Genomic DNA, 25802 nt, shown 5'->3' on the forward strand with positions numbered 1-25802 from the left:
TGCGGGAAGAAACGACCGGTCCCCGCCGTGCAACCCTCTGGGCGCCGTGTGTGCATCCAGCAGTCCGCCTGTCACTGGAGCGAATGCTCTTGAAGAGAAGCTTTACCAAATCCTGAGTAAGGAAGAAAAGTGGGGCTGTATCTTTCTTTGGCTGCTCTCAGAGACTTGGCTCGTGGTGTCAGGTCTCAGATAACCTAGAGCAACATGTGAAGCAGGAGATACATAGCCTCCTCAACTCATAAGACAGGTGGTCTCCCAGCCTTTGATTTTTCTCAATCGTTCCTGACCATGATCTAGCAAAATATTTTCTCCTTGTTCCTTTGCTGGGAAAGCAGCTGGGTTGCTGCTCTCTGCCATAGTTAGTCCTGTAGGTCCGATAGCAGCAGTCTCTCACTGTGTTACAGTGCTGAGTTCACAGGTTCATATCCTGGTGATGATCTAAAGGGAAGGAACAGCTACGGTGCACGCTATGTAAACTTGGTTTTGTCCTTCTGTTTTAAAGAGGCTATCTTAAAATGTTATTAAGGTTGCAGATTTGAGCACTGAAACTTAAAAAATGCCACATTTACGGCTTCCTACATGGCCTCAGTATGATCTTTTGGGCATACGTATCATGATGAGGTCTTTGCTTACATACCAGTAAGAGCTAAGTTTTTCCATAGTAGCCTAGGCGCATATTTAGAAGGTATGTGAAGAGAGCGGACAACAACTAGGTTTTAGCAGAGGTCATAAATCTGGCTTTTTAAACTTCCGAGTGTTTGATTTGGAAATCCAAATAACAAAGGGCTTGTCAGTAAACAATTAACAAGAAATGGTGAGAATTGTTCTTACTATAGGCTATAAACGCTACACGTGCTGCGGTACTACAGGGGAGCTTCCTACATGCTATGTTCAGAGTAAATGAAGTCCAGGATAGCCTGTAGTTTTTCTGCGCTAAGAAAACTGCTCATGTCTCAGGAGATGTGGAATCCAGCTGATTGAAGAACTCTGTCTTCAGCTCCAGCCTCTCAGTTTTAGTAAACGTGCTGCTCCATGAACTGATACTAAAACAAAAGTCTACATTTTGTTGGCCTCTCTCCGTGAAACAAAAAGTGATAAAATGATCCAAGTCATATAGCAGGACCCATGTGAGGAACTGCTGACAACAGAAGATGGACAGCATCTACCTTGACACTCTGAGAGGTGCTTTTAAAATGATTAGGCAAACAGTATTGTTTTCCCCCGGTGCATAGCAACACTAAGGTGACAAAGTCTAGTAAAATTTCTAACAGTATTCTGTTTGAGATCTGTCACCCAAGACATGAGTTTTATGGAAATAAAAGCCATCAAAAGACAAAGAGCGGGAAGGAATGGATTAATATTTTCTGTGACATCTAACATCCCTTTCTCCCCGCCCCTTCTTCTCTCCCTTTCCCTCAGGGGAAACGGCCGGAAGACAGCAGGTCCCCACATCCCCAGCAGCCTCTGAAAACAGCAGTGCAGCACACAGCATTGGCAGCACACAAAGCACCCCCTGTTCCAGCAGCAGCACAACCTAACGCTGGGGAGAGCAAAGCTAAGGAGCAGCTTGGGAGAGCAGAGGTTCAAGGGACTGTTTGTTGACATCAGCTTTCTAATGTTAAAAGAATGAATTTAGTTTCTTTTGAAAAAATGAGGAGGGATTTTTCTACAGGAACACAAAAAGAACTGATTTTCTTTTGGGGAAGCCACTGTGTGTGTGAGTGTGTATGTGTGCACACGATGTGTGGGTAAATACAGCCTTTCGGATCGTCTGTAGCATATTATGCTATATGTGACAAGGCTACTAATTATACAGTACTGCAGTCTGTTCAAGGGGTCTGTGGGCCCTCAATGTGAAATCTATGCCAGTTTGGAAAAATGCTGCTTTATCTATACATGACTTTTTTTTCCCCCTAAACCTTCTCATTGATATAAGATATTTGTGAAGGGAATTCAACAAGATAAGCAGAACAAAGAAGATCTTAGGTCAAAGGTTTTCTATTTGTCTAAGCAAGAAAGTCTCAAGGTCAGATCTGTTTGGTTAATAACATTTTATTACTTCAGCTATGTTTAGCCACTTTTGAATAACCTTTGTTTTGTTAAGCTTACTGCTGCAGCATCTCGTCTGCTTTCCTGTTGTGTTTGCGGCTTCAGGTTTGTTCCAGGTATTTTTGTTTTAATATGCATTGACTTGGTAATTGGATTAGAGCACACTCTAATGTTCCCTTTCTTGTTCTCTGGGCCGAAGCTCTTTGATAAGAGATTTTTTTGACTTACTATATCAAATGCAGACACACACAAACATTAATTCAGACAGAAATGTTCTTGTGCACTAATATAGATGTGTGTGTACATGTAATGGCAATGTCTTTATGCAGGTAGATGTGTGTTTAATACACATCTATATATACAGAACGTAACACACCTACTGTAACAGTTGGGAAATTAGTCCAGCGTTCCTTTCAAACATTACATGTGATTGTATATACATACATGCACACATATATGTTGTGTGTGCACGCGTGTGTGTATATGTATACACGCACATATGTATGTGCATAGTTATATGAAATATATAGGTGGATATGTACACACAAAAACTGACTGTTCAGTTAATAGTTAGGTAGACAGATGAGATGAAAATGGAATAGGTCACGTTTCTAATCCTTTAGCTCCCCCAAATTCCCTTTGAATTAAGAGATAGTTTCAAGGGCACAAAGAATGTACAGCGGAGCTTGTTGTTTGTATAAACTACTGCCTATAAAAATGAAGCTATTCTAGTAAGATAATTGTGCAGTTGTTTGTGTCAAACTGTTGTATGAACATTACAGTCAGCTAGTCTCAAAGCAGTGTTGGAATGTGGAACTGACAGAAAGGTACTAACTGTCACAGTATTTTTTTTCAGTGTCATTGCCATATCTTGGCCTTCAAGTAGATGCCAAATGAAAAGAAAAAAGATATTTTTGAATGTGTAATTCTTTAACTTTTCATGTTGCCACTTGCATTTGTAATGTGTTCTACTGATCCTTCTCCTTTAAGGAAAATTAATATCGTTTTCCTTTCAAAATGAGATGAGTAACTTCCATTAATTTCAGTAAAGGTCACTTGCCTTCTGCAAGAGGAGAAGGGGATTCATTACACTAGAGTGATAGTCTGCTCTGAAGTCTGAGCTGCAGATTCTGTTGCTGAATGTACACTCGTGCCTTGCTGATGCCAGGATGGTCAAAGTGCAAGATATGCACTATATCTAAACGCCTAGGATCAGATAGAAGAATATTACTCATTTTAAATCAAATTTGGTAGTAATCCTGCAATCGTGTATGCATATGAGTAGCTGTGCATGCATTATTCTTGGTGGTGCAAGCACACGCTCAACTCTACATACCATGAGTAGCCTCCTCTGAGTCAATGGAGATACTCAGTGTGTAGAGTTAAGCAAACGAAAAGTGTTTTATGTTACCAGGCCCATGGAATAGGCCTGTTAACATCAACAGAAACTGTCTCATAGGTATAGTTATCCTCATGCATAAAACTCTACAGAATTGGTTCCATTATGAGGTGTCAGGAGAATGAACATGCTACCTGCGTGGTTGAAAAGAAAGCGCTTTGCCTAACCTTCAGCAGAATGTATTGTATAAGCATATTCTATGTGTAAAATCTTTAAAGATGTCTTCAAAGAAGACTAGATCTTTAAATTCAATCATAGCTATATTTTACTACATTAAATTTGTGTATAAAGATATATTTAAATGTTTTAGACAAATGTAAGTTACTCTATATGAAATGTTTAATTTCAGTTACTGTGAAATTTACATATTTTGTAAATTCTTTTCCCTGTTTTAACCCTTTCCTTTCTCAGATATTTTATTAAGTAGTTTCTCATAGGAAGTATTAGATTCTGTTGTTGAGATGGTCAGATTTAAAATTTTTATGTAAAATAGCTAATTGTATATTTTTGAGAGAAACATGCTGCATTATCAGTGTTTTTATAAAAAAAATTACTCTAATTTTAAAATAATTTACAGATTTATATTTACTGTTGGATAAACCAAAAATATATAAAGAGCAAAGATTCAGTTTTATTGGCTTGTATTTGAAATAGTTTAACTAAACTTGGTGTACTCAGCTGTTTAATTCAGAAATTTTAATCAATTTGAATTAATTGGCTATTGGAGGTTGCCAAAAACATGTGTAATTATGTAGCAGATAGGACAACCATTTCTGCTTAAATAGAGAGAACTAAAACCGGGCGTTCCCAGTTAAGTACTCTACATTTTTGTAATAAAGCTATTAACAGCAGCTATTGAGCTGTCCGTCTGCCATTTAGAGTACTGATACATTGGTAAGGTCTGCTTTTGTAACAGCCATTCATATCTACGGCAAGTTTCTTTATTTGGTGTGGCAAAGCCACCAGTTCTCAAGTCTGCCAAACCTGATCTTGCCACGCTTACTTTCATGGGGCAGTATCTACCTGGTGTGGAAAACCAGCAAGACGTTTACGTCCTATTTATGTCTCAGCATAGGCCTTCGAAACAGAACTTAGGAGGGATTTATTTGGTGCTGGGTCTCTTCATGGTGGTCAATTTCTGTGTAATCCAATTGACTCCAGAGGGACTCTTTACGCAAGAATGGGAGGATTCGGCTTCAAAAGAGATACCTTCTAATTGTAAAAGCTATTATTAACATACTTAAACTCTGAATTAGAACTGTTGTGTCATGGATTGTCTAATCACTAATTTTAACCTTTTACAGCGTTTGGTGTTGGACGTTATTAATGTTTCAAGAAGTCAGAGCTTTCTGTGTTAGGCTATTTTTGTAGCATTTTCCACATGGAAATGGATTTTGCAAAATGTCTCGATGTTGATGATTGTAAACTTTCCCCCTGCCCTTTTGTAACAATTCCTCTTATGTATGTACCAGTCTTTGTTATGTATATCTACCTCATGCTTCACAAGAAGACCGTACTGTTGGTTGTGCTGGCAGCCCCTTCCTGTGAGGTGACTGTTCTGCCCTGTTGTTTGTTTGTCATTCATGGGGATGTTCACAGAATTAACAGATTTTTGCTGCCATGTTCCTACCAGTTCGAAACACCATATTCTCAGCTTTAAATAAATAAATACACTTCTTAAAGAAACAAATATCAGACTTTTATGAAAAACCAAAAATGGGAGAAATTTGCCTGCTAGTACCTGTGGCCAGTCTGAACACCCCATTTGTATTCCATGCTATGTTCAGTATTTCAGAGACTTGTGGAAATGCTTAGTTGTACAGTTTTGATAACCACAGTGTCATGTCATCTTAGTCTCTTGTGCAAAATAAAGTATATACCAATTATTAACAAATGATGCAGTGACTCATTTATTTGAAGTAGTACAGACACCAACAAACACTGACAAAATAGTGGATCAGATTGTCTTACAGCCTGTGTCCTCCTCTCCCATAAACTTCAGTGAGAATTGTGTGCTAACGCAGAATTTGGTTTCATGTGATCTTAATCATTTTCTCCCTACTTCCGTCATTTTCTCAATGTCATGGCTTGTTGCAGAAGTCACTAGACATAATTGAATGCTACCATTTTTCACTCTAAAGTGCAAAGTTCTCATCCTGCAGGCCTTTAGTTGCTGCATGTCAAGATACCGCCTCAGTCCAGTCCCGCTCAAGCATGACAAAAGCTGACTTGAGCACAGTCAAGACTAAGGGTCTGCTGATGGTCCTCCAACTTGAACAGCAGAGCGCTCTCTCTGTTGTACCCTTGTTGCAAGCGTACTGGAGACGCGTGAGCACGACTGAGATGTGTTGTCACTACTGAAGGGTCTTACTCTGCTAGAGCAGATAGTTGGCCCATGTATGTAGTGGCAGGACAAGGATTTGGATGATTACTATCCTAGTTATTGCTTTGTTTCTTGCATTTCATGTAAAAAATAAAAAAATTCTTTATGGGCACTCTGGGGGAGCTCTCCATGAGTTGTTCAAAGGTTTTGGTGGTTCACTCACAAAAAGAAAGTTGCCTCAGAAAAGAATTAAAATGTTTAATGATGATTTTTTAATGTCAGGTTTCCTTCAGTAGAGGAAAGAATATTTATAAGATGTGATCATAAGCTTGCAGGTTGCTTATGAGTTATAACTCACAGAGGGGCAATAGATTTATTGCTTCATAACAACCATATTTCAGTTTCTGCATTAAGACAATTTTTTTTCTCTTTGGAACTGAACTATCTCGCGCTGACTCTCAGCATGAAGATACTAGAGCTGTTCTTCACCTTTATCTTTAAGATTTATATTTGGACTGAAATACGGTGCAAAAGCATGATCTATGTCTTACGTGAGGATTTAATTTTAGAATGCAATTAGTAGCCAACAAATTGTGGTATGATATTTGCATGAATATTTTTAGACATGAAGTAAGAATCTTACCGTATTGCAAAGTAAGCATCAATGCTGTAAGCATTTGTTTCTGTCAGGCATTTGTGCATACTATAAACATTTTGGAGAGTTTAAAAAAAAAATACCTCCAAGTGCCACTTTCAAGAAAAACAGTCCCGATCTTTTCTGTTGTAAACAGAATTAAATACATAGCAGCATTCCCTCCAAGACAATATGAAAGGAAAAGGAGCCAATATTTTGATACATTTTCATAGTTGTCCTTTTGTAATTGTAAAGCAGATATTTATGAGGCTGGAAGTCTGTTTGCAGCTTCGTTTTTACACTGTGCTCCCAGGTCTTCCACGCTAGAGCAGGCCTTGTGAACCTATGAGCAACAATACCATTGGGATTCTTTGCATAAGAAAGATCAAATTACATCACTTCACCTACCCAGGCAAGGTTACAGCTTAAATTACATTTTTATAGATACTCATTTGCTAGAGGCCATAAGGGACTCCGCAGCGCGTAGAGGACGTAGCATCTACTGAGAGGTAGATGACTTCAGGCCTGCTGTGCAGGCAGTCTCGCTTGTCTAGTTTCTGTTCTGTGTAGTATTGCCATTTTACTTTGTTTAGAAACAATATAAAAAGGAATTGATTTACAGGTAGTTGGGAAAAGCAGCACAGAACTGTTACTCTTGCACTTTTTTAAATGAAAAAATCTTTTTCCATCCAATCATTTTGGCATGTATATCTGAAGAATTGGTTAAAAAATGTTTGGGTGGAGTCTCTTTTTCACTCTGCTGTTACTTCTTGCTGCTTGTAAACTGTCTATGACAGTTCCAGTAAAGAACATTCTGTACCTACAAAAAATTAAACCAGAATTTTAAAAATCAGAACGATGAGTGTCAAGCAGAGAAAGCTGATGAGATTCAAAGACACTGTATGTGGCTCAGCAAAGTCACTTTCTGTTTTGTCAGCTACGCTAATTTTTATGGTATCCCAGTTAAAAAACAGTTCCTATAAGGGAGTGTTTTGTTCCCAGTTCTCTAAGCATGTAACTTCCAAATTGTCTTCGTAAGTGGAATGAAAGGAACAAAAAGTTCTCAGTCTGTCCTTTAATGCAAATAGATATAGCCCATGGAGTTGTAAGAATTTGGGACTTAGGAAGAGTCTCTGCTCTAAAAAACATTTTTGTAGTCTGTGATCCTAAAAGTGATTAAACATTTGCTATTAAGAATGGAAAATAAAATAAACAGGAAGATTAAAAGGATCATACACACAGAGCATTTTCATCAGAAATATTCAGCCTTTTACGAATTATTTTAAGCGCCAAAGCATGTGACGGAAAATTCAAATCACTGAACGGAAACTATAAAATAACATGAAGGAAGCAGTTAGAAGGTGTCCAGAAATGTGAAGCTTAAGGCTCATGCCACACGTCACTCGAAAGCGAGCCTGGCCGGCTGTCAGAGCGCCTGCTGTGGGACGGCGCTGCGCCCAGCCCCGCGCGCCGCCTGCCAGGCGCGACCTGTCCCAGTGCTACGCTTGCCCGTCGCCCCACGTTCGCTTCCTCACGTTGTGAGGCAGCAGCAAACCGCGCGGGATTATCACCGACAAGCCTCATCGTACTAACTTCGGGGTGTATCTGTCCTTGTGATGAGCCATTTGTTAGCAAACAGTTGCTTTTTCAGACAAACAAGCTTTCCATGTAAGCCAAGCAGCTTTCTGGCTTTTGCCTGAAGAAAAAGGACCATGAAACGTAAAAGATACCCATATGGAATCAGTAAATCAAACGGCAAATTGAAGTGCTGTTACACAATTGTCAGATCGTATGTATTCACGTTGCAAAGAGGAGAACAGATAAATCATTAGTCCTGCCTTCTGGGTAACTCCTTAACTGCTAAAAAAGCACACTTGGAAACTGAAAATAATCTCCATGGTGAAAGAAAATGAACTTCTTCCTTTCTCTTGTCAAAGGGATGATCTCACTCCCGCTGCCATCGCAAAACACGTTCGGACCTAAAAGCAGCCAGCTGCCTCCGCAGAGGGGAGCCTGCAGCCTCGTCCCCTTCCTTGAAACTGGCTGGGGCAGGATCGACTGATGCCGTCCTCGCCGTCTCTAAGCGGCGCAGGCCGTTTCACTTTCTTCCTTTCCTGCTGGGGCGTAGCAGGGCACCTTGGCTGTTGAGCGGCGGTGACCAGAGCACGTTTGGCACTTACACGTGGAAGGGGAGGCCAGGTGGGCTGAGGAGAGGAGCCGTTTGCTGCAGGTGTCGTGCATCTCTGCTAACGGCCTGCAAAGCAAGCGGGGAAAAGAAGGGGGCTCTGCGGAAAGGGGTGGAAGGCAGAAGTGGCAGCTCCCAAGCTACAGTGTTGCTCTGGTATTGTGAGGGCTACGAGGCTGAGGTGTTGTGTGGAGGAGGGCAGGCAGGTGCCTGGAGAGAGGGGGGAAGCAGGTCAGCCTTTCCCTGGGGCAATGCAGGGCCTTGCCGGAAGGTTCTGGGGGGGCGGGGGGGGGGAGGGACATAGCTCATCCAGCAGCTCAAAATGGCAGCAGGTTGGCTGCTGGCAGACTCCAAATGGCAGTGTGTTACTCTGTGGTTGTGCCTGGGGTGGTGAGCCCCCAAACCTGCCTGGGGAGTGAGCGGGGGTCCCTGGGGGGGGCAGGCTGCCTGGTGCAGCTGGGGCTCTGTGAGGGGGGCTGCGGGTGGTGCGTGGGCTGGGTGCGCAGCACAAGAAGCCTCTGGAGGAAGGAGACGCAGGTTTTCTGTTTGACAGGTGAGAGTAAGGGCAGAGCTACTGTCTCAAAAAAGTTTTGCAACAGAGCTTGGGAAAAATAAGAGAGCAGATGAGCCTGCCAGCACAGGCAAGTGCTGGGGGAGGGACTCTCGTGGGGAATAAATTGCAGCGCTTGGTAACGGCTAGGCAGGAGAAGTGGGTGTCAAGAAGAGATGTGAAAGAGGACAAATGTGACAGTCTGCCTATGAGAAGTGGGAGTGTGTGAAGGGCCAAGTGGAGCTGTTCTGAATGTTTTTTATGAAATTAAACATTGCTGTTGCTGAAAGGCACACCTGGGTGTTGATGGGGAAGGAGGGGGAGCTCACATTTTTTAGCCTGGTGGTTAAACTACCATCTGACTAGACTGCCACGTGGGGACCGGTCACGGCCCCTGCTCTGCCTGGGGTGAAAACCAGCTCCCAGGAAAGCAGTTCCTAGACCCTTGCAGAGCAGGTTGGGGAAAGCAGACCTTCCCATGCTCTTGTTACAAGTGGAAACAGGCCTAAAGGTGGTGCTTGGATCTCAGCGCTCAGATTAAACATTTCAGAAACCACAAAATGTCTTTATCAGGTAGCTGCAGTGTACAGGGCAGCGTGGAAGAAGCGTACTTCTGGAAGTAGCAAGTGATGAAGGTGCTGAACGCAGAGAAGGCTGTAAGTAGAGAGAGGCAGGAGCTGGTACTAGGATGATACGAACACTTATGTGAACAGGAAGGTGACAGTACACTTCTTATATATGAAAATACATAAATATATATTTTATTTTACATAGATGAAGCCAGCGGTGCCATCAATCTGAAGGTGAGTGGCAGGGGTGTCCTTAATTAAGGATGGAAAAAGGAGGGGTTACCATGATGAGGTTATTGTCAAGTTATTTGACAAAGATGCTGTGATTAGCAGTACTGCAGCACAAGCAGAGAGCGTTAGCTTGGTCTGGGAGGCTTGAGGCATGATTGTACTGGAAAGCGTGTACTGGTGACGCTCCTGGTATCATCACAAAGCCAGAGTATGTATGCCCGTGTTTTTACTGGCACTGTTTGTTTCAGTTTTCGGTGACTTCCCTCAAATGCGTATCCTTAAAGCGTGCCCCTGAAGTAAGTCATGTTTTACTAGATGTTAGACAACAAGAGTCTAATAAACCTGGCCTAGCTTTTGCTGGACTGGCTGCCTGGACTTTCTCATGTCTCCTTGGGGCCTACGTAACTTCTGGAATAAAATAGTGTGTATATAAAGAGTAACTTCTCCAACTCACGGTTGTTACCATCACCTGCGTTATGGGATAACCCCCTGGGGTCGTCGTAACTATATTGGGAATTTCAGAAATCTGGCTATGGCAAGATGAGTACAATTCCTTTTGTTGTCTGGCTTAAAACTAAGTTTTAATAGCAGTAGTAGGGTTATGCTAAGCTAATTCCAGAAGATTGGTCTGTTGCTGCCTTTTGTAAACTTTCATTTGTGGTGGTGTTCTTTTATTCACAGGAAAAAAATGAAAAGCTTAAATAAAAATTACATCATAGGCTAAAAATACAGCATGTTGAAAATCAGGCCTCATACTTGTAAAGTGAATACTTCTTAGTCAGTATCTGGTCAAATAACCATGAACCAAGAACAAGCTTGCTATTTTCTCTTTTGGAAGCTGCAAGAAAACTTAATTACTGTTTTACTGAGTAGTAGCAAATAGTATTATGTGGAACTCTGCTATATTTTTATAGCTTTTTTTTTTTAATTGAGTGGGGACAACACGTGATACCACAAAGTGAGGCAGTCATGCATTTATGTTTTCAAGAACTTATGCACATGGATATACAAAAATACATCGTCCCATCTAGTGAAGGGAGAGCTTAAAAAAAGGAAAGTACCGATGCCTTTCATAAAGGACAAATGCATGTGGATATGAATAGTGCAGATTAGAGTATGCAAACCAGTGCTCCCGCTAATTACCTTTTTTACATCAGAAAGCTATGACTCTTTGTTGTGCTCACTTTCAAAATCTTAAAGGTTTATATTGTCTTCAGCTAGCCCCAGAAGCTAGGGGAGCCATCCCCTGTGCTTCCTAGGTGGTCACTGGGAGAGACGAGCACCCCTTGAGGCTGACTCGGCACACCTTGCCTGTGTGGGGGGTGGAGAGAGCTTAGAGCAACTCTATTCCAAAATGAGCACCTGAAGTTAGCTGGGATGAATCTGGATGTCCATCTTCTCTGAACTGCATTGCTCAGTGTAAGGAGTGGATCTTAAAAAAAAAAAAAAAAAAAAAAAAAAATCAGGTAGTTTAAGGGGAATGAACTAACAAATTCTCAGGGCTTGTTTGTGCTGGTGGTTCCAGTGTAAAAAGACTATGATGTAAGCTTTTTGAAGGTAATAGCTGCGTGGAAGGAGGCTAGAGGGGATCAGGCTCACAGTCGTGCAGGTATGCAGCCTCTGTCCCTATGTGGGATAAATGAAGTGTTGCCTCCTCCTTACAAAGCTTAAAAAAAATTTCTCACAACATTGTAAGAAACCAGTGTATAAAAATGGAGGCGCTTCCAGTATCCAGACTCAGTGCCACATTTGAAGAAAAATAGATAGAGCTTGTTGTTGTTCAGAGTCTATATTTCATTTTTAGAGGGAACTAAGGGCCAGATTCTCAGCTGGTCTAATCCAGCTCATTTGGCTTTAGTCAAATTGTATCTGTTTATACCAGCAGAGATTCTCTCAAGTGTATAAGCTGTTCTTTAGCACTGAATAACAGAAATATAATCTGGCAAGCAGCCACTTTGAACAGCTTCCAACATACTTCTTTGGATCCACAGATGACTCCTTGAACCCCAGCTCTTCCCTCCCTCTTTAAAATTTTATTCAAAACAGGAATTATTCCCCAGTCTCTCAAGTCATACTTCTTAGAACCTTAGTTCTACACACTTTCTGCAAACATCTGACTTTCACTCTTCAGCAGTAAAGTCTTTTCCACATCTCTGATTAGAGTTAAAAGCTCACATTTCCAGCTGAAGTTTTGACAACTCAGTGCTGGTCTTAGTGGTCCCATTTAAATGAAGAAGGCTCACGTCCTGGATTAGCCACTGCAAAATGTTGTATTCTTTTAAAATGTGTATGTTCCAACTGTGGTGTGTTAAGTGTCAATGTACTAGAGCTGTTCTGACTGCCATGAGTTGTGTAGATTTTAATATAAAAACCCCAATGAAAGTTAAAGCTGGGCTCTATACATGCAGATATATGAATAATGTGTTAATTAGTCACAGAGTTATTCTAAAGCAAAGCTTAACGGGCTTCATCTGACCCTGCAAAGTCTTTGGTAGATCTGTACCTGATCACAACACACAGAGGACCACACCTGAGATCTGGCTTCATTCGCTGAATTGTGCTTGTGGCCTTGCCCAGCCCAAGTACACCATGATGTCTTTGACATGCCTTTCTCGGGCAAGCAGTGTTTGTGCCCCTTTCAGAAATGGACAGAAATACTGCTAATGTGCTGAGGACAGGGCTGCATTTGTCCAGGTGTTATCACTTCTGAACTTGTAAAACCAAATGTTTTTCAGGCTGCTGGCAGAATCATTCCTGACAACTGTGCTAGCAGTCAATGGGCCACTGCTGCGTTTGTGTCTCTTTCTCAGCAAGGTTGTGGTTAGGCTTCTAAGGGAAAATGCTAGCATTAGTCATCCATGAATCAGCTGTAACTATCCCACCCATTATGCACTCATTTCACATAGCTTGTTTCCAGATGTTTTTAACTGGCAACTACTTTAAAGTCTGTCCACACTCTGCCTGAGATTGAGCTAGTTAACACAAAATATGATTACGTCCACTTACCAGTGCGGCTCAAACACTGGTTCTTTGATCCATGCTTTCAGGAGAGTTTCTTTCTCTTTTTCTCTTAAGCTCTTGGCCCTTCCTGCATCAAGTGGTGTCCTCTCACACCTCTTAGCATACTCTTTTGAAAAACAAACTCATCTCTGTCCTGACACTTTTACCTTTGTTTTCTAGAAGCAAAGTGAGTTTGTAAATTAGGTGATCTCACATGAGACAAAGCAGTTGCATGTGGCTGGCTAAGTTAACTGGTCCATGGCATGAGGTCTTTACTCTTAAAGAAATATGTCTGGCATAGCTAGCATGTATGCTGCACCTTACATTCAGGACTCATTAAATGCCTTGGAATAGCAACCAAAATAGTAAAATTACACACTGTTCTTAAACGAGTAGTAAGAAAGAAGAAAAAAAGAAAGCTATATTGGCTAAATATGTTGGTTGTGTTGAAGTCTTTTGGAGAAGACCTTAAGTATGTGGAAATGAATTATTGTCCAGTTCTATAAATACAGACGTGTGAAGCTGTTGCACGGTTGCTAAAAACATTGTAGAGGAATTTCAGCAGTTCTTTATCAGTCATCAAATTTAAAGAAACCACCCTTCATGTACTAAGGGCTATATTTTCAACATACTCTGTGTAATTCATTGTACAGGCCTAAGTTACTGTAGAGATGTTCTGTGAATTTCTCATCTTTCTTAGGTTTGACTGCACAGATACAGACATCATATGACACTTGACAAAGGGCTTATACAATGTGTGATTTAAACAAGCTTTCATGGGAAAATCTGGGATTTTCCCTAGGACTTTGGATTTTTTCCTGATAATTTCTCATACTAAAAACTAAGCCTGTTTGAAATTGCTTTATTAAATTACATAACACCACTTTATGCCTCTATGCCTCACCTAGGTGAGGAAAATTTATACCTTTGTTTTACTTTTCTAAAGGAACTTTATAATATTAGATGATTTCATTGAATATTACAAACACATTACTGGAGAGTTTAAAAAAAAAAAAAAAAGTGAAAGTTTGCCTATGTTTCAATAGAATGATTCTTGTTCTCTTTTCTTGAGCAAGATTGGTTGATCAAAGCTAGCATATAGATCTTATAAATAAATGCTTTTTTTTTTTTTTAATCACTGTGGTATGGAGAGAGTAAAAACCTTTCACTGGTGATGGTAAGTAAGGAAAACATTACTCTGACTTTGCCTTTCTGTGGCAGTGGTTTTTCTTTGACATTCCTATCAGATCGATTTGAACAAGCAAATCCCAGAGAACTGAAATTGTATTGCCTGTTGGTATGGGATAAGGGGTATCTAATATTACGGGTCTGTTTTCCCATCAGTGCACAGGGGCTTTTGTGCAGAGTTTGTCTGAGCTCTAGTGGGAATTTCACACACAAATCTCTTTCCTATAGATCAACTGAACAATTGTCTTCTACTGTTCATATCTGTTTATGTATCGTCCTTCTCTCACAGTCCGGGTTCACTTTGCAATAAAAGCTGCTTGTTTACCTTCTTTTTAAATACCGATAGCAACAAATAATTCTTAGTAGCATATTTCTTGTTAGTTTTTGTTAGTTCTGCGTAGCCCAGGTACTGCAGTACAGTGGAACAACCTTTTGAATAAATGGTTCATGTATTGTAAATCATACACACAAAACATTTATTTAGGTCACCTTGCCTGTATGTTTGAGACAGCTGGAAGTCTGATGTAGATTTTATAGCAGAGAAGTAGCGCTCATTTCTGTGATGCGTCTTCCAATTTTTTTGTCAGAATGAGTCAGATTCTGACATCTGGAAACAGAAAATGCAGAGGAGATCTTTTTATTATATTACTTGAGATTCATACAATCTACTCTAAGCGCTTTTGGGGGGCTCTTATCTGCTCTGTTTCATTTAGGTATCAGGTCTGAAGAATGACATTTGCTGGCCAAAATGCCATTCAAATATGATAACATTTTACTTCCTAAGGACAGATATAAACCCTTCTGCACAGTATAGGGAAGTGGAGAGCCCAGCCTTCTATGCCAAGGGAACCAAACTGTATTCTCAGCTCTGCCAGTAACCCTGTCAAGGCAATTAACTTTTCTCTGCCTCTCCTTTCCTTCAGATAAGGCTTTCACATCCACTTTACTGCTACAAAGATGATGCACATCTGAGAGCTCAAATTCTGAGAGGGGAAGTTTCTGTTCTAGTTTGACTACTTCAGTAATCTGAAGTAAAAATGTTAAAGATTAAAAGACTCTGCAGTAAGTGTTTTCTTACTTTTCTTGCTGAAAGGCACATTTCTGCCCAATGCAAAAAATTGTAATCCTCCACTAAATTTTGAAAGCATTCCATCAAGAAAGTTTCCCTAAATTTTTAAAGTATGGGAGTTCTTCTTCCTATTGTTAATTCCTTTTCTCCAGGATATCTCTAGAGGTAAAACAGTGAAATATTCAGTCCTGTTTCGAACTGCAAATAACACCATGAATTAGAGGTAACTGAGGCAGGTTTATCATTAATAAAAGATGTATGTATGAAGAAGTGGAATTCAGGAGCTGCTATTTTATGAGAGCAAGCGCTTTATTGACAAAGCTGACTTTTTTTATTTTGAAATACTATGCACTTGTAAATACGTAAACTACATTAAAGGAGAGTATCTAAGATGCAAGAGGCAATTCTTCCTCTTATCAGATCTGTTCCCAGTTAGCATCTGGTGTATTTACAATATAGCGTGTCTGTCACAACAGGCATAATTTGTAGAAGAATGAATCTGCGCAAGTATTCAATGTCAGGCTCTAAGCTAACGCTCCAAGGAATGAGAGGCACCACAAAGGGTTTCATATGGTGAGGAAACATCGTTGTCCACAGTAAACCTAAAACAACTGTGTTTTGTTGACTTTCTATTTCAAAACTAATTGCATGTTCTGAGACTACTTTGGCTCTGAGCAGTGAATACCATACCCTATGTTTTTTAACACAGCTTTTTGCTCTTGTGTAGAAGAATGTTCTGTAGATGATAGACATAGAAAATATCCCAGCTTAATAAAGTTGATTTTTAGGTTAGTACCAAGGGAATGACTCTAATAATTGTCATAAATGATTAAAGGATATTGAAGTACACTGGATCCTGCACTTCCACTGAAGCTAATCTATTTAACCCTTACTCATGCTGAAAGGATACATGTTGTAACAACAGGGCTGGATGAATCACACCATCCAATGGGACATTGTGTGCCAAGTACCCTCCGATTTACAGGTCTGGGTGACAACTGCAGAGCAGTCCCTGCAATGTGGCTGAGGGTCAGCACTGCTCTTCCCAGTGTTTGGTCTGAGGTTGACCACCAGATTGGGAACTGTGAGACCTGGTTCCCGTCCTAAGCTTGATCTACTCTATAATTTGGATAAAGAGTTTCCCCTTTTTGTACTCTGTTTTCTTTCCCTAACCTTTGTCTACAGAAAGGCTGACCACATGATGGCAAAATCTGCCTTTCCTTTTGTGCAGCTTTGCACTGCGGTGCTCTCATCTTGGTAGGAACTGAGGGGGTGCCCTTGAGCCTCAGTGTTTGTTGGACTCTTGCCCGTGTTCCCCTGCTGCTGTAGCAGGCTGCGGTGTATACAGTTGTGCAGCAACTGTATTTTTCCTGCTCTAGGATATCCTGTGCCAGACAGTAAATTTACTGTGTGGGTGCATTTGGCATCTGGGGACAAAGCAGGTGGAAAGAGACTTCAGTGAGGAGTCTCAGGCTCAAAGGAGCCACAGGCTGTAGCCTCTCTCCTGTCACACAGCCACACTCACAGATGCACCGCTATCGTGAGGCCTAGCACGGGCGATCTTACTCTCGTCTCAATTTGGATTTCTTCCTACTATACACTCAATTCAGAGTTGAAAGCAAGTACATTCAAACGAACAGGAGTTTTCCATAGTGAAAATGTTATGGCCAGTAGTTTTACAGGGCATGTGTGCTTTGTCCATGGTGAATTCTTTGAAATTAGGGTGAGAAACTGGAAGAAAGGGCAAGGGACAACCCAAAATGTTGTGGAGATTTCTTGGAATACAATGTTAAACACATTGCATTTTCAGAGACTTAATTTGCGGGATCTGATTAGGGGATGCTGGATGCGTTATGGAGGTGACTCATTCCTTGTTGCTTGGGTGCAGAGGGGTGAAAGGGGAAAAAAAAAAAGAAGGCTACATCATTGCAGAGGGCTTTGGAGTTTTCTTCAGTAAACTCTCTAAGGGATTCCTATTTTAACTTTTCAGAGAACTCCTCCCATCTTATTCTCAGCCTGAGGATGACATCACTTGCAGAGGAAGACATTTTCCCATCTGTGCATCCAGCTTGACATATGGGTTATAAGGGAGATGAGTAAAATAATTACCAAGGAAAGAAAAGGTGGAGTGCAAAAGAAAGACTAGTTAAAATCAGAACATCTGATGTATTGCAATTTATGGGTGTTTGGGATTGTATGAAGTACCTTCCTACAGTGTTGTCGTCCAAATATTATCCTAACAGAAGTCCGTTTATAAGTTTAGTCCGTAGGCACAACAGTATCTGTTCCATGAGTTTTTCATTCTAATTAACTCTTTTGTACAGAGTATGCAGTAACATTCATGTTTCCCTTAGAGTAGCTGTTTACACAGATGTTATATTCAGAAATCTCTCTTTCATTTTTGATCATGACAATAAGAACATCATTTATTGTCCGCAGAGATCTGCCCCATACAGCAACCTGTATGTAGAGATAGAACTCTCTCCAGAAGTGAGACCAGATTACTTCATTCGAATGGTGATTTTGGTGTTGGAATAGGATTACATAAAATTATTCTAATGGTCTTTTTCCTCATCAGATTTGCTCACTGAATTGATTCAGGTTTTGATGCCAAAAAAAGTGTTTCATTTTTGAATTACTTAATTTGGATTTCTCCTATGAGCCTTCTGTTGCCATTACAACTAGCAAAATTGAACACTGGTTATTTCCCCAGCTCAGCTGGGGCAGGGAGGGGGGGGTATTACATGGAAATTAACAGGCCTACTGCCTACACTTGTGCATCGTGAGGCTTTGCCCATTGTGTGGCGCAGGCGTGACTGTTGAGGAGGAGACTTTGCTGGTAAAGGAGCATGAGAAAGGAAGAAGCTACCTGTGGTGTTAGAACCTATTCTGAGTTTGGCAAGCGAGGGTAGGACAACTTAAAAAAATGAATGTGCTGAGCTTTTATTTTTGAAACAAAGCCTTCTACCCTAGAATTACTGAGGTATATGATTTTGCCTGTTAGAGTAAAGCTGTACTCTAAGGGTAGAAAAAAGGGACCTTGAACTGTGTATATTTAACCTTTGTCAGAAGTAACATGTTAATGCTAAGTCCAAAGATTGTGTGGATAGACCTTACAGATGCTAAAATGGAGGTGTTGCTTTAGCTAACATATGGAAAGTATTTACAGACCTTATGCAATGTTGATGTATAAGAGTAAACAGAATCTCAGATAAGTACTGCATTCATTTATTTTCACTTAAGACTGAGGGGGGAAAAAGATATGCCTTCTTTGCTAGGAGAAAGAGGAATGGCTTGACGTTTGAGGGCAAGCTTAGCTGGGGAAAAACATGCATGTTAAGGTAGGTGAAATATCTGTTTAAAAATCCTCAGTAAGAACAAAAAGTGTGTGTCAGGATGACTTCTTCTGAAGTCTGTAGCAAAAACTGATTTTTCTTATGGAGTAGGAGTTTGGGTTATGGCTGAATTTTCTGTTCATTTCTTTTTTACTTGCAATTAACAATGAAAATGCCACAATAAATGTCATTCTGTTTATACTCTGTTCTGCAGGACCCAGGCTTAAATCCACAGTGGAAGGTCTGTATGCATCTGTGGCAAGTTAGTGAGGAGAAGAAAGGAGAAAAGCAAGACCGTGGAGTCAGTTAATGCTACTCTTGCTTCCGTGAGGGATCCTTTGGTATTATTATGACAGCTGAGGATTTGGGAGATGAGGTACAGAAAGCAGTGGGGTGTTGCTGTGTGGCTGTTTACAGTGAGAGAGAGAGAGAGAGGGAGAAGACCAAAGTACACAACGCTGAGCAGGGCCTCTGGCTCTTCCCCTCCTCGTAGTTATGAGATGAAAGCGCGACTTGGATACTGAGCTTGTCTTCCCAGAGTGGAGGCCAATTCTTGGGCTGAGGAGTGGGCCCATTTTTCTGTGTTTTTATATTATTTCAGTGTTCATACTACACATATAAATGTGTGCTTTCTTGATATTTAAAACAAAACTCCTAAGAATTCCCCAGGAGTATTGCAAAAGAACGGCACTGTGCCCTAATGCCTGAGAACTAAATGGGGACTGAGCAGTCTGGGGTCATTGTTCATCAGGAGAAATGCAGAAATAATCTGACAGGCCGAATGGGAAGCAATACAGCTGGTGCTGACTATTCTTTGCTTTTCAGCAGCCAAAGTAATTCCAATAGGGTTACAAATACTAATTTGAGTTATGAGAGTTTTGCTGTAGATTTATTAGTAAAGAACTGGGGCCTATGCAGATGGTTTCTCATTGACTTCAAATGATGGAAGGGTGAACTTGTGATAGTTTAACTTTAAAGCATAAATGAGAACTGGCTTTCTGATAGAGGTACACAATGCTAATATATAGAAAATGAAATACTTTGCTAACTCAGTAAGGAAAGAGTGCAATTTTAAACAAGTGTGTTACTAGTGCTGAGATCTAAGAAATGTTAGCTTGTTTAAAATATTGGTGGTTTGAAACAAGCACATTTTAACATGTTGCTGACCTAAGGATTTTCTTTGACTCTTACTGTTGTTTCTTTTGGATATGCCTAGTTGTTTATCTAAGCAACCCTGGATTATTGAATGAGGTTTTAAGAGAAAAGGTAAATAGAGGAAAGAAATTAATACAGGAAAATACAAATGGGTTTTTCCATAACAACTACATTTCTTACATATTGCAACTGGGAAGCTATATTAAAATGCGTTTATTCAGTAAACTTTTTCATATTTCTAAAAGGAGCAGGATCAAGAACACTGATTCATACTGAAATGCTTAGGAAGTATCTAGGATTTGTTAGTTTTGGCACAGGCATGCAAAGGCAGTCTAAGATCATCATGTTTGAAAAAGGAGGACAGTGACGAAGGGTGATTCAAACGCAGCCTGAACTTGGTTAATTTACAATATGATCTTGGCCTTAATAAAAAACAAGGGACTTGGTATACAGTGCTGGCTGAAAGTTTGAGGTAAAATCAGATATATCTGTAGATATCAATAAGGAAAATGTAGCCAAGGATTGCCATTGCTATATTTATTTATTGTTACTTAAGCTCTTTAAGATGACTAAATCTGTGTGTTATTTTTTTAAAGGCCAAGCTGTAATTGTGTCTGAGGTACTTTTTATATGACTATAGTGTCTTGGTCTGCTCTAAGTTCCACCAACAAACACGAACCAAATCACTTGCTGCTCAGTGCTCACTCATAGCAATGCGCGGTCCAAAAAGAACCAGCTGCGGATGTATCTGCACTGTCTCTGATACAGTTCCAAGTCTGGAAAAACTAATTCTTCCCTCCTTATGCAGACAGTGTTGTGCAATGGCCTGACCTTGCCTAGATACATTTGTTGTACAATGGAAAGTAACCTAGCACAGCATCTGCTTTAGTGACAACTGGCTCGTTAAGGCAATAGATGGTTTTTAAACTACCAGTGCCCTAACTCTACCCACCAACTTCTTGATATTGATGGAATTGCAAGAGGTCGGAACAGCTGTGTCCCCTCGGCCACTGTTTCCTTAATGTTTTGCCCACTGTTCAGGGCTGGTAGATATTGTTTTATGGTAGATCTCGAGGAACAATTAATCTGAGAAATTAATCTGTCAGATTAACTCTATCACTGCACTTACATACACAATCAGTGTTATATAACTTCTGTTAGCAGTTTACAAGGTGCTCTTAGGGAATCTTTTGTAAGAGAGATTCTCTAAAGATGTTAAATGGTTCCATGAACCAGGGTGATTCATTATTAAACACTATGGAAAATAAAGTGATAACGCAAGAAAAACAACCCAGGCACTTTGGTATGTGATATTGTAATATTTCCTGAAAGTGGTGAGATTGACGAGCAAGATTTCTATCATCATCCCTTTCTCTTTCTATCCCCAGTCTCCCTTGGCTGCGTATTGCTCTTGCAGGTGTTCTGTTACAAAATGCATCTAGCCCCCAGGGATTCTTGACTACATCTTCCCAACTTAAAAGGTGCCGTTTGTGCCAGCTGGTCCCTTTTTTCACTTTTGAAGTTAAAAGTTTGTGTTAGTTTCTCTTCAAGAAGTTTTTATCAGCTGCCTTAACTATTTCAGTGTCTACAGGTCTGCAGTTTTTGGCAGTGTAACAGCATTGTTTGTTCCCGTTCCATGTTCAAGTAGTCTGATGTTACACAGAAACACCATCTTACCCACTTTCCTTCCCTATATTAGGACTCTGGCAAGCAGCATGGCGTTCCAGGGCTGTTTATTCTCTGGAGCTGTAGCCCGGCATCAAAAACAGAAGTCCAAAGTGGGGGTTGCCAGAGGGAAGCAGCTCAATGCATTCAAATAGTACAGCATCTATATTTTAGCTCTAACTTCATAAAATACTAAGACAAGAAAATGGCCATGAGTATCATTTACAATAACAGTTCTGTGCCTACAGCTTGTAATGCTAGCAGACCAGGTGGTCTATCATTGTGAATGAACTGATGTTCTGATTTCTCCTTTCTTTGCCAGGTAGTCAAGACAGGAAACAGAGCCTATAGTCAGGGCCAGGATAGCTCCCAGAGTTGTTAGAGCTCACTCAAGATTAGCAAGGACTACGTGCTCACGGCAGGGCTTGGCAAGACTAATTATGAAGTGGAAGAGAGTGTGAAGAATCAGTTTTTGAAAAAGCTCCTTTGGTCTTGGAGGATGTAGCTAAGACCAAACCTAGGGTTATGGTTAGGTTAAGAAGATGGAAAAAACCAAGAGCTCCAGGTGGAGCCGCAGTGGAAAGTGGCAGCCAGAGGAAGAGTTGGGCTGCACAAGGGCTTTGCCCTGATAATTTGTTATGCTAGGCCATGACTGGCAAATGTGGAAAAAGACCCAGGCCATGCCTAGTATTAGACTTGAGGTTAGAGTTAGCAGAGAGATAAAACACAGGCAAACACTGACCTGACCCTGAGTCCTAACCCTGGCAGTGGGCTGAGCTTCTAACCAACAGCCCCCAGTCATCGGCCAGAGGAACAAGTTGAAAGGGGCGAATGGTTTTTGTTTTCCTAACCCTATTCCTGACCCAAACTCTAGCCATGGGCTGATCCAGACACCTAGACACCTAGCTGTGGCTCAGAGGAACCAGGCTACCACCAGGGTGTGAGGTTAAGGGTTAATTTTAAGCTTAGACTTAGTGTAAAATCTTAGTAGAAAGGAAATCCCTTGAGCTTCAAGTGGAGTTGCACTGTGAAAGGGCTGCCAAAGGAAGCGTTTGGCCTAACCTCGAGTACTTCCCTGACTAGTTTTTCCTCTGGGTTATGGCCGAGGGTCTTGGACATTCATATAGGGGTAGGGTTGTGTTAAGGGTTAGGGTTGGAGTGTGATTTATGGTTAGGATTAGTGTACATTTCAGATGTAGCCAATCAGGAAAAGAAATACTGTGTTTAAACTTAAAGAACACTTTAAGTAACCTCAGTAATTTTCATTTATTTCTGTGAACGTTGTTTCTACTTTTTTGCAGCCTCCCTGTTTGAATGGCAGGCACTTCCTTCAATCAAGGATCTGTACTCTTTTCTCTTTTGGTATGACTTATGCTACAAATTCCTTTCATTCGCTCTGATTTATCCCAGTACTTCTGAGTTTAGTTTATCCTATGTCGCTCTATTCTTTCAAGGTAATGAACAGATTAGGTGCTGATCATCCAGCCCTGACTAAATCATGTACCAGTTACTAAGGACAAGTACACTACAGAGAAAACATAGGATGAGACAAGAAATGCCACTTCTGCAGGCAGGCAGGCAGCCAGCTTCTATATTGTTCTGTATTGAGTCTGGCTGTAGCTCACCAACTTGACAGAGTCTCTTGCCAAACCTCCTTGCCATGGACACAGTTTGTGTCCTTCTCAGGCTCTGTGCAAATGCCCTCTGGTAGAGCAGTTTGGCAAGTTCTTTCTCCACGGCCACAGTTTCAGCAGGCTGGATGCTGGTATTATTTCAGCGTTGTGATGCTGTGCTCAGTACCTCTATTTGACATGTATCCTTGCAGAAATGATTACCAACCTAAGCCATTCAGCCAGGGACAGAATCACAATCAAGCTCATAAAAAAAAATACACTTATGTATGTAATGCTAATAAAATGTCTAGTACATCATATCACATTTTTCAGAACAACCACAAGGTAAAATACTCATTCTTTGGCAAGGGGAGATCTCAATTAGGAAGTGCCAAAGGAATTCACAAAGCTATTGGAAACCTTTACATATTGCTTCCTCCTGGGGGTGTGGGGCGTAGTAGGAAGAACTCAAACATTATTTCTTTGAATGTTTACAGCTGAAAATGAAAGCTGGGAAACCCTCAGAGATGCAAGAATTTTAACACAGTTTTGTTTCGACGGTCAGTGTACTGTGGATTATTGATTCTGAAACCATTGAGCTTGTTCTCAGGAATCTACTTCATAATTTATATTGGAGGGTTTGCATGTTATGGTCTAATTGGAATTTGCAAGATTCTTATGCATGTTGATTTATACAAATCAAGGCTATGTACTCAGTTTTTATATCTAGTGTGCTAACACAAATAAGATAAGAGTGTGTTTAATAGTGCTGTTAACAGTTAACTCAAGGCTAGCAGGCCATGTTACCTGGCCTTGGACAAGGCAGCTCAGATCAGTTAAGATATAGCAAGGCGCTAACAGCAGCTTCTCATTGTAGTGTCCCTGAGATAACTGCTATAATCAAATGCTGATGGGAAAGAGTACGTTTTGTTCAGCAATTTGCTCCTAACACTGGGCTTTGCCAAGTGTTATTATTCAACACTTTAAGAACCTTCCCCTGCATCTGGTGCTTTGTGTGATTTAACCACAGGTGTATTATAGAATAGTAGTATCTAACGCAATGATGTCTGAATCTTTATACTATGCCTGTTGACTATGAAATTTATTCTGCTTTAGAAAGTAAACTAGATTGCAGAAGATCACAGATCTGAGGCTCTTAGAGTGCGCTGTAAAGTACACTACTTGTTTCCTTTGGTGGGCCCGCGTGTGTATGAGGGGGTGCCATAGTCTGTGTACCTTCTAACCCAGCTCTTCCTCCTCCTGTGTTTGGGTGAAAGGATGAAAGGTTTTTAACCTGACAAGAAAGCAAATTCTGATGTCTTGGGGTGATTCAAAATGAATTCTTTGCTGCAGCTCCAGGGAAAAGTTATCATTTTCTAGGTTGGTGAAGCAGCCAAAACCAGCACCAGCTTTGTCTCTGAGGCCTGGCAGAACCAAATTAGCCACAATAATTGGGGAAGGAAAGTTCTTTTGTTTGAATTGTCTGTGAGCATTTGTCATATCACTAATAAGATGCAACTAATTCCCTCTCATTTGTTTGTCTTTTGGTGCTTCCCTCAGCTTTTCCTGCTCTTAATGTGGTTCGTTTCCCCTCGTTTCCAGCTGCGTTTTTTACTGACCTGCTTTTTTTTTCTTCCCACCATATTACCTTGCTTTTTGCTCTGATATCTTGTTGGATATGGCATGAGGTTAATGCTAGGTTTCAGGCCTTCCAGGAACAGCTATTAAAAATCATGTGATTAAGTTAAAGATTGTGTAGTTAAGGTTGTTGAAGCTCTCTGGTGCAGGGTTTTGAAAGCCTACATCTACGTAGCAGTATGTTTTGAACACAGATATGCTCAGCATGAAGCTCAGTGTGGCCAAGCTACCTGCTTAACCTGCTTCTCTAGTAGGTTTTGAAGCCTATGCCAAAGTGTGCGCTAGGAAAGAGATGATGTTATCCTTACTCATGGTAGCTGGCTTGAAGTTGGCATGGATTTCTGCTCTCTTATCTACATAGCCGTTACAGTGGTTTTAACCAAGGTTTCTCTGGAAGAATGGCTACATAGTTAAGTTTTTCTTTTTCTAATGAAATCTGAGGTTTCAAATGAAATGCGTCTCCAGGACAAAATTTAAGAGTGGTGATAAAATCACAATAGTTGCCAACATGGGCTTAAAACAGACTCTGAATCACAGTCATTTTTCTCTTCCTCTTTACACAGCAGAAAGTAAAGCCAGGTGCCATTTCTGCTCAGCAGTTTTTCGGTCAGCCATGAAGCTTTCCACACTGCTCCCCTTTCAAAAGCAGTTTTTGGATGTGGGACCGGTCCATGATACTCTATTTCCAAAGCCACATCTCCCGGAAAGCACGCAATTTAATATGTAAACTCAGTTTAACAGTTACTAATTTGCTCCTTTACTGATTTATATCCTCTTTGAGAGAATAATGTCCTATATGAAAATTGATTGGCAGTCTGTTGCTTGTTCTTAACCTTTTATTGTTATCGAGGATGTTAAACCATGAGCAAAGCTGGCAAATGGTACAAGTCAGGTCGGAACTGGTATTCCATCATGTTGATATGCCGGTATGAGCTTGCTGACACAGTCTGTGGTGATGGATCTGGAAGGAAGTCTTGGCTGTTTACAGGCTAAAGGAAAGAGCTGACACATCTCCAGACACCACGTTAGTACAAGAGAAACAGAAAACTGGGCAGTTTTGCTAGTAAGGGTGGAAAAAGTGTTTGGTTTGTGTTTCATGTAAATAGTAAAAGTAATAAAAAGACACAAATACCTCACTGCCAACGAAGTGGTCAGGAACAAATTGAAGAGAAAATAAATAGCTGAACAAAGCACACTAA

The 25802-nt window shown here is 40.7% G+C and overlaps 2 protein-coding genes across 8 annotated transcripts in view; one reads left to right on the forward strand and one right to left on the reverse strand.

The window, feature by feature from the left end:
* The window catches only part of TGFBR3 (transforming growth factor beta receptor 3), a 143572-nt gene extending 138230 nt beyond the window's left edge, over window positions 1-5342 (forward strand). For all 7 annotated transcript variants that reach the window (XM_009682539.2, XM_068952514.1, XM_068952516.1 and 4 more), the window contains one exon: window positions 1420-5342. In XM_009682539.2, coding sequence (XP_009680834.1) covers window positions 1420-1538 — 119 coding nt within the window. In that variant the 3' untranslated portion in view covers window positions 1539-5342. The remainder of the gene's footprint in view (window positions 1-1419) is intronic.
* A 7-nt stretch (window positions 5343-5349) lies between these two features.
* Window positions 5350-25802, reverse strand: part of CDC7 (cell division cycle 7) — a 75512-nt gene continuing 55059 nt past the window's right edge. Inside the window, exons 14-15 of the transcript XR_011142540.1 lie at window positions 14618-14735; window positions 5350-7225 (exon numbers count right to left, since the gene is read on the reverse strand). The gene's annotated coding sequence lies outside the window, so the exon portion shown is untranslated. The remainder of the gene's footprint in view (window positions 7226-14617; window positions 14736-25802) is intronic.

This window comes from Struthio camelus, chromosome 8, assembly GCF_040807025.1.
Source record: "Struthio camelus isolate bStrCam1 chromosome 8, bStrCam1.hap1, whole genome shotgun sequence".
NCBI lineage: Eukaryota > Metazoa > Chordata > Aves > Struthioniformes > Struthionidae > Struthio > Struthio camelus.